Raw genomic sequence first — 12,847 nt, 5'->3', positions numbered from 1 at the left:
GCCAGCATTTGCAAAGATGTTGTTTTCTGAAATTGATAGCAGTATTAAAAGAAGCAAAAATTCTCTCTTCTTTTGCCAGCTTCCCACGAGGTAGGTTCTACCCATGAATTCAGAAAGATTTTTAGCTTTTGGGGAAGCAAAGAATTATCTACTCTACTGAAAAATACTTTCTGCCTGGAAAAAGACTTCAGGAAAAGATGACAAGGTATGTGAGAGCAATGAATGATTATCTGTTCACTGTTTTCTGTGGAATAGTGATGTGGAATGGTAATTGCACAAACCAACAAATACTTGGAATAAACCCCCCCACTGAGAAGGGAGTAACTATTATCCTGAATTCTCTAGAGCCATGTTGGGGGTTGCCCTCTGCTGCAGGGTTACCATGCATGCTTTACTCTCTGGATGCATTTTGAAGTTGAATAAAGATTCTGTTGCTCAATCCATTTGTTAAATCTATCACCAGGGCTTTTTCATACACAGAAGATTGTCTCAGCTGACTTATGGGAAAGTGGTGCTAGGTCTGAGTAGCTGTGTGTTGCAAAAGCATCAGCATCGTAGTAGGAGCTAGTAGCTAATGAGCTGTAAAAGCAGCATCATGAAAGCATTCCACACATCAGCTGTTGCTTCCTCCTGAGAGCTGGTTGTGGGGCAGGGGGTGCCAGGTGTGAAGCAGCAGTGACTTGAGCTCTGAGGTATGGAGCAGTGTTATGCTCTGTGCATGGTGGTATTCAGGTGTCTGTACTCTGCAGAATCTGACTGCAGATGGGAGAGATGGAGGGTATCAGACAACTGTTGCACGTTGGATCCCAGTTTGGAGGTGAAATTCCTGCATGCAGTTACTTTTCAAAGTATAGTAGCATTGTATTACTTAGGCTTATTAGACCTACATGCTGAAGCATGTCTTTGAGTGCTAGAAAGGAACAATTTTTCTTCAGGACTTTTGTATTACAGGGAAACATAATGAGGAACAGCAGTGTAGAACAAGAAAATAAATGCAAGTCATGACCTGTAGGCCAACTGGTATGCGGGAAGGGGTGATTTGTTGCAGGAGGGGGTCAGAGGAGTGAGGGAGATAGTTATCACTGGTTAGGAAGTTGTTACTCAAAATACATGGTAAACTAAAAGATGAAATGGTTCAGCCTCCAAATCTTTTTGATAAACTGTTATAAAGTGGGTGTTCTGTGGAAAAGAAAAATTGAGGACTTTTGAAGAAGCTGAAAGTCTGTAGATGGAGATAATCTGAGTTGCTCAGAATCATGCTCACTTTAATAAACATGAATTTCATGGTGGGTTTCCTCCAGAAATATGCATCAGAATTCCACGTGCAACGAGGCAGCCTGTGCTTCTTATGATTGCTCGTTAAAACCAAGAACTGCCATGTCATGTGCTACCAAAAATGTCCTGACGGATGTAGCACAGGCTGTGTTTAATGGCTGTGATGAACAAGGATTGCTAAATTGCAATGTACCATCCAGGGGACAGGATTGTCATATGAATTTGTTTACAAACAGTAAATCTTTTAAAGCATTTTCTGTTTGTTTGTTTAATTCCCAACTACAAGAACGTGAATGAAGGTGACATACTTCAATTCAGTAATCCAAATTAAAAAAAAAACTTGGTTTGATCTTTGCACATCCAAAATACCCTGTTAGCTCTCACAGCGGCCTGTGTGAAAGTAAAGGCTGAAAAAAAAATACAATAAATTGCTGTTTAAAGTTTTGCCTTGACAGTAAGTCTCTAAGGAAGTTCTGCTTTTAGAGAATAAAGAGACACTCTGCTGCTTTCCTCCAAAGGTAAAATGACAAATAAAAAGGAATGGGTGTAGTTTGAAATGTAGCTTTGTCTTCATTTCTCTTACAAATAGAAGTCTGTTACGAAAAACAGCTTCCCATTTCTGGATGGGTTGGAAGAAAGTAGCTTCAAAGATGGAGTGTCCTGTGGAGTCAAATATTTAACATCTAGTTTGGGCATAATGCAAGAAGTAGGGCCCCATGATGTTTCAGAGCTGAACTTGCCAATGCGTAGACTGTTGGTGTAACTGGGCTTTGCATGCAGCAGCCTTTCTGCTTAGAGCTGAAGCTCAGTGGTGGTGCAGGCACAGGCTGGGGTTTTTCACTCCGTTTTGCCTGCTTATGTGTTACTGCCAGTATCGTGCAACAGCAACACCCAGTTTGGGATTCCCCTCCCCCATGACACTGGGGTATGAGATCTTGTGTTGAAAAAAGAGGAAGGAAGCTCAGCTCAGAACAGCAAATCTCGCAGCACCCTCACAGCTGCCTCAGCCTGCTGCTAGTCCTCAGTGACAGCATTTGGGAAAGGGATCTTGCTTCCAGTGCCTTTGTTCCTTATCTTGAAGTCTGTGTCCTATAAACCCTGGTTCCCTTGGTGGTGATCATCCTTCAGAGCCTCACGGATTCATGTATGATGGCAAGATGGAGCAAGACAGACAAGAAGAGTGGCGTGGGTATGTAACTTGGTGAACTGCCATTTGTCTTCAGAACTTCTGAACAGGATGTGGGCAGGTGTTTGCTGTAGTGAGGACGGAACGCCCTCTGCTTTACCATGGTGCCTTCATTAAAATGATCCATTTTGTACAAAGTTGTAATCTTTCAGACATAATGACAAGTAGTACATGAGTGCCAGCAGTTTTGCTCTCATGGGAATGCAGCAGTAGTATGTTGTATAACACAGCAACTAGAAGGTAGGGGGAGCAAACGTGGGGGGGGGTGTCCTACAGTTGCTTCTGAGACTGTCACTTAAGATTAGTGTTAGAGAGAAAGCTGTAATGAGTTGGCAAGTCATACTTTTTGGGAGCAAAGTCACCTTCCAACATCAGTTTATCTTAAAATGAATTATGTTCACTTACATAAAGGACTGAATTGGGTTTTTTTAAAAAGGCCTTAAAATTAGGACTCAGCTGAAGTACTTGAAGAAATGTCCTGCTGAAGGTAACTGCAGGTTCTCAGTACAGAAAACAGTTAATCTTGTACTACTTGTGTTTTATTTTACCTACTAGTGTAGTTATAAATGTGGAATCCCTAAATTCTTCTAGAAGACACTCATTATTTTAAGGAGGCCATATTGTGAAACACATGAGAAACGGATAACCCAACTGGCTTCATGAAATAAAATGAACCATCAAGGAATCAGTAAGAGGAAAAGAATGTCTTCCTGTTCAGCTTTGATGTGCAGCAGTGGCAGAACTGCAAAATGGAAGTAGCCTGTTCTGGTGGCAGTTTGTATTGCAAAATAAAGGGTACAAATATTTTCTGTTTCAGTTTTATAAACAGGAGAAAGTACTAAATTTTTGCACTTGTTTTTCTGAAAGCTGCCAATTTGGGAGGCTATGACAGGATTTGTTGGCTGTGGTCTCTGCATCCTATACATGTGATGGATGTTACCTCACATATGGATAGAAGTTCTAGATACTCATCAGTTATTTCTGGGAATAATATAAAATAAGTTTCACTTACAGCAGCTTCTTACAAGGAGCATTTTGGGTCTGGGTGAGTTTCATGTCATTACAAAGGAAGCTTGCTGCTGTTGTACTGTCACTGTTAACATTATGGAGGCCAAATAACCTGACTTGATGTTCAGTGTATTATGAGCTAGGGACTTAACTGCACCTATCCCTTCAGTGGACTAACGTACCAGGTTTGAGGAGGCCCTGGCTGTGATCTGTCACTTGCTCAGCAGGCAGCTGCCATGCTTTGCTTGCATTGAAGTCCTGACAGTTTGGAACTTCACAGCCAATGTGATCACTGAGTGTACAAAAAGCCAGTATGATACAGGAGGCTCCACTGTATTTGGAGGGTGCAGTGGAGCATAATAAAAACAAGCTTGTGAAACAGCTTCATCAACTAATGGCGATCCTGCGAAGTTTGTTTTCATGACAATACAATTCATTTAGATTGAACAATTTGACTTAAAGTATTCAGAATATGCAATTTTCTATAGCGGTAGTCTTTGCTACCTCTGATCTAAGAATATTTCAAAATACTGCACTTTTAACTGAATCACTTAGCCTAAGTACTTAGTGCATAAAATGAGATCTGGTAATAGAATGTAACATTTAATTTCAGTAGTTTGATACTGTTAAGCTTAAACTGCCATAGAGACAACACAAATACAGGAGTTTTTAAAAACTCTGGACTAGGTTTTGTTGGACCAGTGCTCTTGCTCTTCAAATACTGTCTGCTCTAACAACTCTGGCACTTGTTTTAGAGGATGTACTATGTGTGGCTCAAAGGGTGGCCTCAGCGCAACCCCTACTCTGTACAGGTACCACTTTCTGAAACATAGTCTGGACAAACATTGCTTCTCCTTTTCTCACCCATCTCCCTAATCAGTCAGTTGTCCCCTTCAGTCAGGTTCTTTAGGTTTACAACAGAGACTGGAATCATAAGAAGTCTGGTTGTTTGAAGTCCTTGTGTGCCAAAGACACGTGGATTACTCATGTCAGTCACCCCACTGATGCAGTCTGTTGCATCATGTGGATGAGGAGTCCTGAGACTTGGGAAGTTTCCAGGTGCCAACACAGTGACCTGTAGCTTGAGTACCAGGTGTTAGAACTAACTGAAAGACTAACCTGCTGTCATAGAAGCATTTAGGACATCAGAGATAGTTTTGTTTTCAGGAAGAATGAAGATAAGGGCAAAATAAAACTCCATTATTGTGGTTGGGGGGAGGGAGAGGTATTTATTTATTTACAAGTTTAAAAATTTCATTTCCTGCTGCAAATTAAGGAGTCAGCACTTGACGTACTGTTGAGGTGAGCTCGAAGAGACAAACAGCCACTCTTTGACTAAAAGAAATCTGTAAAGAGCGCAATTACTGAGAAGGGATTATGAAGTGCACCAAATAAGAAATGATGCAACTGGTTGCATCAAATGCATTCTCATTCAAATGTTGCAAACTGATGCAACAAATTCCTTAATATATATATATATATTAAGGAATTTGCTAGTGTTTCAAAAGAGACAACAAATGTATCAAAGCTTTGATACTGTTGAGTTTAAACTGCCGTAGAGACAACACAAATACAGGAGTTGATTAATAAACTTTATCAAGACATTATCAAAGCTTTGATAAATTTTCTTTAAGTAGGTAAAGGAAGTGATGTATCCAGCTTGTGATGCAGCAGATGGACCTCTGCTTTGCAATCTGATAGTTCTCAAAGATGATACTTTTTCCTTTGTAAACAAGTAAACCTGGTCAGCCACTAAGTCGCTTGAAATCACGAAGTCCAGAACAAAGACTGCATAGTCTTGCCTGTGCAGGGCTAGTAATGGACCAATGAGATTAGGCCTGCTCCTTATAGAGATAATTCCAGAAGTCTCATGGCTGTGAGGGTCCGGGTAAATACACTAAGGTAGCACATATGAGATGTTAAGGAATCCATTACAAAGCATTTCAAAGCTGAAAAATAACAGCAGCTCTTTAACACTGTCGCATTTACTTTGAATAATACATTCCCTCTACTGTAGCTACCATAGCCATGGCAGATGATTGCACTACTCTATAAGTTGTTTTATATGTTTCCTCCTTGCCTATTGAACTTATTCCTGAAGAAGGGTAGGTATGACAGTGCTTTCCAGTGGGAACTCCAAAAGAGGGTGTCACTTTTCTAGTGCAAGTCATGGAGGAGACTTGACACTGTGGACCTGGTGGGGTTTCCTTTACCTCTGCTGTGCTAGGCTACAAGCGTGTGTGTTGATGTAAAAGGGAATCTGTGCAAGCTGCTTCACTGTGTGTGGTAACAGTACACTTGCTGTTTCTCTGCTCACCCTAAGTAGGTCTGTTTCCTAGGTTAAAGAAGTTTTTTTCCTGTTAAGCATTGTATTATAAGACTTTTTATACTTGTATGTAAAAAAAAGTCACAATTGTAGCAATGTCTGTGGCTTAGTCTGTCATAAAGCAGAATAGACAAAATGAGAACAATAATCAGACTATCCAACAATAATAAAATGCTAGTTGTATAAGCATTTATACATGTAATTTTGAAGGTCATCCTCAGTAGGGAGTTCTGTTTCTGCTTTACACCATTGCTTTAAGTTAATAGCTACAAATTCAATAAGCTATTACTTATCCCTAGGAGTTGTTTCTCTTAGTCAAGCTGTTGGCTCTCAGTCCCGTTTGTTTTCCCTTATTTATCTTGGAAACTAAATGTGTTTATTCTTTCATTATATGAGTTGGTGAGAATAGTGGGAGAATCCTTCACCAAGAGTAATTTAAAAAAGCCCCAAATACACACACCACCACCAGTTCTCCTTCCCTATAACTATAAATTAAATGTATACTCCTAGAAACTGAAAGGAAAATAGTATAATTGCTTAATTTTAACTCTAGGAAACTCAACAAATAATGAGGCCTGGAATATGGGGTATTGACAACTATATTCAGGAATGAAGTGCTTTTTGAATTTAAGGTGTGTTGTAAGAATGCCTCTTGTGTCTCAGGAAAATAAGAAATATGGGCAAATTGAGTCTACGGAGACACAAAGCCTGTGGAAGATTACAAGCTTTTGGAATAACACAGACTAAAAGCTTTTTGACAGTAGGGGTATTGGAACTTTGTTTTCAAGTCTCTCATGAATGGTTCTCATGTTGAATTTGCAAGTCTTTTATTAGAGGCATTCCTGATGCCTTCAGTTTCCACTGATGAGGAGAGTTTCAGCTCGAGTGTTGGTCTCAACCTGTTTTGGATGAGCAGTAGTGTGCTGGGTAGATCTGGAAGACCACAGGATCCCTTGGTTATGGTAAATGCAGGCTGTGTGTCCACTTCTGTGTTTTACCTAATTACATAGGATATGCCAGATAGCTGATACTCAGCTTTGCAGTTGGAAACCATATTTCCTGAGTTTACACGTGAAGCTTGTTCTTAGTCCTGAAGCATTCCCAGCATCCAGTGTATGCTATTTTCATGGATGGTACAAGGCAGGAAGTCATAGTAGGCTGATGGGTTTGATGACTGTTTCCTATTAATGTGCAAGATGAAAAGTGTCTGAAATCTGCTCAGACCTTGAGGAAACTATCACATTTGTGAAAAAGTTCCAAGCTGGCAAAATACTGTATTGGCATGTTATAGTCAAGTGTCAGATTTACTTCTCTCCTGCTGAACCTGAAAATGGCTATTTGTCAATTTGAAGCCTACATTGTGGGGAGGAGTGAGTGAGTTCTTTGGAACTGTAGCAAAGCATATGCTCAGCCTGAGAGCCAAGGGCTGTGACTGACTGGTCTGATTTCATCTGCTGAAGACCTCTGAAGATGATTCTGCATCTCTGAAACTGAACGAGGTTGAGCTGTAAGGGAGGCAGAGTTTTGTTTAGGGTAGGTTGGCTACTGCATAAAATGTAACTCTCGAACCCCACAGGCTGTTCTAGCTGCTTGGGAAACAATGAAAGGGAAACTGAAGTAAGATGAAGACAAAGCTGGGAAAGGAATCTCTTAATCCACTGTTTTTCATGAAAGGAAAAAGTACAATTAAATACTATTTATGAAGAACAGACTTGTAAGAAAAAGAACCATGCTACTGTTTTCTATGAAAAGGAAAAGTCAGAAACAATATCGTCATATAACTAGTTGGATATGTTAGAACTTCCTGGTTCTTATAATCCATACTGGCTTTATTGTGTTTAAGAAGGAAAATAAGTAGCTCAAGTCAGCTAAAACCTCCATCTGGCCCCAAGATTAAGCACAAGAAGAAACCTGTATTCAACTACTGCCTGAGCTAATGGCTTCTCGTCTGAGAAATGAAGAGTTACCCTTTGCTGAGTGTGATCTGCAATAAATGAAATCAGCCTCTATCCCACCTTGAGCTTTGGTCCATGCCTCTGACTTGTGAAATGGTCATCAGAAGTGTGTCCTTGTCATGTTCATGGTAGCATGTGGCTCTTTGAGAGTTACAATACTGCAATACAAATTTTATAGGTTTCTTTCCAGAAGTCAAGAAATCCTGTTAGGACTACATACTATCTTCACACAAAGCTTGTATGTGTTCTTGCTGAGTGATTTCACCCTGTTTTTATGAGAAGAAAATGGTAACTGAACACAAAGAATTGATCTGTAAGGAAACATTACTACCCAGGAACAGGATTCTTGCTGAGGAGGTGTTTGAATAAGCAAAACTCTTTATGAGTTATTACATGGAAATCATTCCAGATACTCCTCCTGTTATGGTAAAGTGAAATGAAGAGCTTGTTCAGCAAACCTATGCCTCAGCAACGTTGTTTCTAATTCTTTTTAAGTGGAAGGCTGGAAAGTAGCCAAGGAAACCAACTTGAAATATGGCATATTACTACAAAGTGAGTCTCAAAAATGAGACAATGTAATGCTTGTATTTCTTACAAAAAACAGGGCAGGATCTTCACATGAAGGAAAATGGGCAGGAAAGGCAGGTAGCAAGATCAGGATAATAAATGGCTTCAGTGTTGCAGGTCTGTGGGATTTTCTTTACTCATCATTCCCATTTTGCAGTGGCTTACAGTGTAATCATATAAGTATCAAGAATCTGGGGTTTTAAAGTACATAAATACCGAGGAGAGCTAGCTTTTTGAGGAAGGGATTCTGTTACCTGGATACCTGTGAGTTTTTTTAGAGAGTTTTGTGTGTGAATCTTCCCAAATGAGGTACAAAGTATGATTTTTATTCCACTTTCCCCTACTTGTCATCTTCTAAATGGAGGGCATATAATTTAAATTACAAAACGTTAACTGTGCTTCTGTCTTAGTTTGGGGTTGTTTGAATTTAATTCTTAATTCTTAACAGGAATCTTCCTCTGAACAGTGTGAGACTGTTTCATTCACCTTGTGTCTTGTGAAATGTCCTCTACAGATTTTTCACTACTCGGCTTTGGAAAACATGTACATACCTGTGTAGCTTAATGAAACAGGCTTCATAGCCACACGTGTAGTGACCAGCATTCATGCGTCTATATATAGTGGGAGTGATGTGCATATCATATCTGACAACCCTGGCTTTAATAGACATATTGGAATGAAATGCAAACAGGAGTTTTCTTCAACCTTCATAGTTCTTTTTTGCTGCTGGGATGGACACAGGTAGATGTCTTCACTTATGCTCTGGGGGGCTGAATGTGAGAGTGCTAGTGAAATCAGACACAGAAGCTTCTTAGAGTAACTGTCTTTACAACAGGTCTTTTTTGCCTGAACAAGAACACTTCCATCTTCCTGAGGTGTAATTCAAATCCCACTTTTGTTTGAGCAGTTTGGAGAATCTTTTCTCGTAGCAGTTTGACCTGGTATTTCTTCAGGCTTTTGTTCTGAAGCAATATTGTTGAGGTGTGCTGGCTTCCAGCTCAGCTCCTGAGGGAGCTAAGCCAAACCCCTAGAATCAAAGCGGGGTTTGCGGGTGGGGTTTTTGTTTCTGTTTTCTGTGTGGTGTGTGTGTCCTGCTGTAAAATTACCACTGAAGTTATGGTGAGCTCTAAAAAGAGCTGATCCGGGGACAAATTTGCTAACTGTATTCTCAATGAACTGTGAAGTCCATATTTAGAAAGACTGTCTTAAGGCTGGTATTCCTTGGCATTGTCTGTGCCATTCTGGGAGAATGTGACAGTGTCTGTGGACAGATATGGTATTGATGAGAACACCTTAGTCTGATGCTGACTGCTAGGTATATGCTGGCATATGTCGTCCAGATCTCTCCCACTAATCTTACTGACATGGCATCAGCTGTTCCTGAGGCCAGTAGTTGCTGCTGGGATTTAGTATAAATGCTGGGGTCTTCAAGCAGGCCACCTTCTGTGCCTTGAGGATACTGTCCCCTTTGTGTTTATGGCTGGGATAGGGGATGCCAGGGAGTGGAGTGGTAGAAAGTTCTTTGGAGTGATTTGAAGGGGCCTTTATTTCTACTGGCTGGAGAGTTTATTTAAAAACAATTAATAATTGTAAGCATCCTACCCAAAACTTTTAAGTCCATACAGGTTTTTCTCATACTGTTTCTGAAGAGCAAATAAATGAAATATGCGTTTGTCTGTGTGCACAAAACTGCATCCACACAACCGCATAGATCTCAAAAGAGGGTGGATGGAAAGGAACTCTCCTCTTGACTGGTGAACTCTGGAGTGATACTTGCAGTGTAAGAGGGTCACAGTTTGTAAAAGAAATTATATCATTCGCAGCTGACAGGAGACATAACTGGATGTAATAGTCAAATTTTGACTCACAGCTCATAATTCAAAACTAGCAGATGTGATAGTCAAGCTGTCTGATGCTGTAGATAATACAGCTGGATGTAAGCTGATGGTATTAATATAGCATTTTTTTGCAATGGTATATGAGAGATAATTTCTTACAATAAAATGTCTGGATAGGTCTATAGCTTAAAACTTTGTAAAGGAATCTGTGAAACTCATCCTACCAAACAATCCAAAATCTACAGTCAAATCTCTCTCAAGTTTCCACTTACTCATTTAGAAAAGTCTGAGCTTATACAGCCACTTCCCTTGTTGTTAAAAGAAGGTTTTAAGAGCGCAAACCCAATACACAATGTGAATATATGGCTCGGTGATTTGCATCTGTATTTTGAGATCAATACACTTGGAAGTAGAGCAGCATATGTTTTGAAATATAAAGTAGCTGCTAGTCAACAGTGGTCTTCATCTGTATGGACACTGAAAGAAGATAGTAAGAGCGCTCACATGCCCCCCAAACACTCTGGTGGAAATATCTCATGAAGTATGGGAGGCTTGTTTGCCATATTCCAGTTCTTGAAATCTGTGTCAAGACTAAAGAAAGGAAGCCAGTCAGCACATCCACTATACGCATCTGTACTGAAATTCACATTTGTGTTGAGCTAAGGCAGTTCTTGGTGGGTCAATGAGGAGGCAGCTTCAAGATTCTCTGGAATGAATGGCTGAATCTGGACAGCAGAGCCTCGCTTTCCAGTTAATTTTTTTTTTCCTCCCCCCTTTTTTTTTTTTCCCTCCCCATTATGTTTAACGGTTGAAGCCCTCCTCTGCCCAGTCAGGAGGAGAAACTGGTAGGAAGACCTCTTCATGTCAACAAAAATAATAACTTACTTTTGGTCCAGTAAGCCTCTTAATTAAATCTGAAATTCCTTCTAATTTTAGTTCAAGAAATATAATAAATATAATGATGGCAAAAGAAATTAGAAACTCAATTTATGGAACTTGAACAAGTGAAGAGGATGAATCTAATCAGCTCTACACCCCTACCTGAGGAATTTTTATGAAAGGCAATTGGATTTGAGACTTTAAGCGTAATTTTAAGTAAAATGTGTCATTAGTATACATTTTGGCCTAGCAGAGATGAATATCATGCTTTAGAAGCCGGGAGGGACATGCGAGCAAAAGGTATGTAGGAATATACTGAAGGTAGGCCCAGCGTTACCTAAGTTTGAATGCTCTGTGTCTGTGGACTGGAACACTGTCATGAGAAACGAAAGCAAACTGCTGACTGCTGTCTCTAATGAACAACAGAGGTCATGTTTACCAGCCAGCGTACTGTTCCTACCTGGACAATTTAATCATGGGTTCAGGCTTATGTATTTGAATCAGTTTCCCTGTATGATGCTAGCTTCAATAACTACTACTTCTACTCTGTAATGATCCTGTAAAAGTCTATAACCATGCCCATGAAATAAAAAATATACAGAAACAAATGTTCACCAGAGCAGCCCACATCCTGTAGCCCTGGAGTGTAAGAGCTAGTAAAGAAGCCGATGTTCTTGAAATCTCTCTGAAACTTGTCTCTTTCTTAACCACATATAGATAAACTTCTGATGAGAACACTTTTAAAATCTGCTGCTCCTGTGATCTTTTCACAGTGATTAACTGCAGAAGATGATGAAATTTTCTGCTTGTTTCCATATGAAACACAGTTTCATGTTAAGATGAAGCATCTAAACCCATGAAAGAACTCAGTAAATTCAGTTTCTGTGTGCATGTCTGTGCCCCTTCTCACCAGTGTAGCCATAAATTCCTGTAAACTACACTGGACTAACAATTCTCCAGCACAATGCACATGTATATATTGAAGACCTGTGTCTAATTAGGTGCTTTTAAATCCTGTGCAGAGCAGTTATGAAGAACAGCTTGGTTTTATGTGCATGCAGATTTGTTTGTTTTCAGCATTGGCTGTTTTCAACACCTTTGCATTTTCATAAGAAAAAAGACTAGGTAATGGTAACAGATGAAACTTCTTGATAGAATTGTGATTCCCGTTGTTTATTCTAGTGTATCAGAATCTTAGTAGCAATGTGTGGTTTTCAGTTTAACTCCAGTTTATGGCTGTATTGAAAAACATTATTTTCATCCTTTAATTTTTCAGCTATATACAATTTCAAAGGCACAGGAATACCACAACTGACTTTACAGATTGGTGATGTGGTCCATATCTTGGAGTCCTGTGAAGGTAAGTCAGTTGTCTCCAGGCTATAGGTTTATCTGAATAACTTAACCCTTTTAATTCTTAGCAATTCTCCGTGTTGCATAAGTAGTCGTCTAATGCTCTTATTTATATTGGTGGTGGTAAATTTTGAGGAAGAACCTATTCATTTCTGGAGAGCCAAAATCAGAAATGTTACAGTACATGTGCTTTTTTGGGAAGCTGTTATTGAATGAGGAAGTCATCAAGTAGAGTCTGTGAAGTTCATGCAGCTGTAATATACCTGATGGGAGTTACAGTAGATTTGATTGACATCTTAGTGGAGTGCATTTTTGTCTCTAAACTAAATATTTGTTGCTAGGAAATATTCAGCACCCTGATCATCCTATAGCAGAAGATGGAAATGTGGTATGTTAAAGTAGTCTGTAGGTCAGCATGATAGAAACATTTCTGAAAAGCATCCAGCTTACAGAACATGCT

At 39.7% G+C, this 12,847-nt stretch overlaps 1 protein-coding gene across 1 annotated transcript in view; it reads left to right on the top strand.

Annotated features, from left to right (window-relative positions):
* Positions 1-2,277: 2,277 nt before the first annotated feature.
* Positions 2,278-12,847, top strand: part of DOCK2 (dedicator of cytokinesis 2) — a 171,249-nt gene continuing 160,679 nt past the window's right edge. The window contains exons 1-2 of the mRNA XM_030503652.1: positions 2,278-2,464; positions 12,311-12,394. Of these exons, the coding sequence (XP_030359512.1) occupies positions 2,422-2,464; positions 12,311-12,394 (127 nt within the window). The 5' untranslated portion in view covers positions 2,278-2,421. The remainder of the gene's footprint in view (positions 2,465-12,310; positions 12,395-12,847) is intronic.

The sequence above is a fragment of the Strigops habroptila genome, chromosome 12 (genome assembly GCF_004027225.2).
Source record: "Strigops habroptila isolate Jane chromosome 12, bStrHab1.2.pri, whole genome shotgun sequence".
NCBI classification, from domain to species: domain Eukaryota; kingdom Metazoa; phylum Chordata; class Aves; order Psittaciformes; family Psittacidae; genus Strigops; species Strigops habroptila.
The sequence above is the reverse complement of the archived record's forward strand: the minus strand, read 5'-3'. Positions and strand labels throughout refer to the sequence as shown.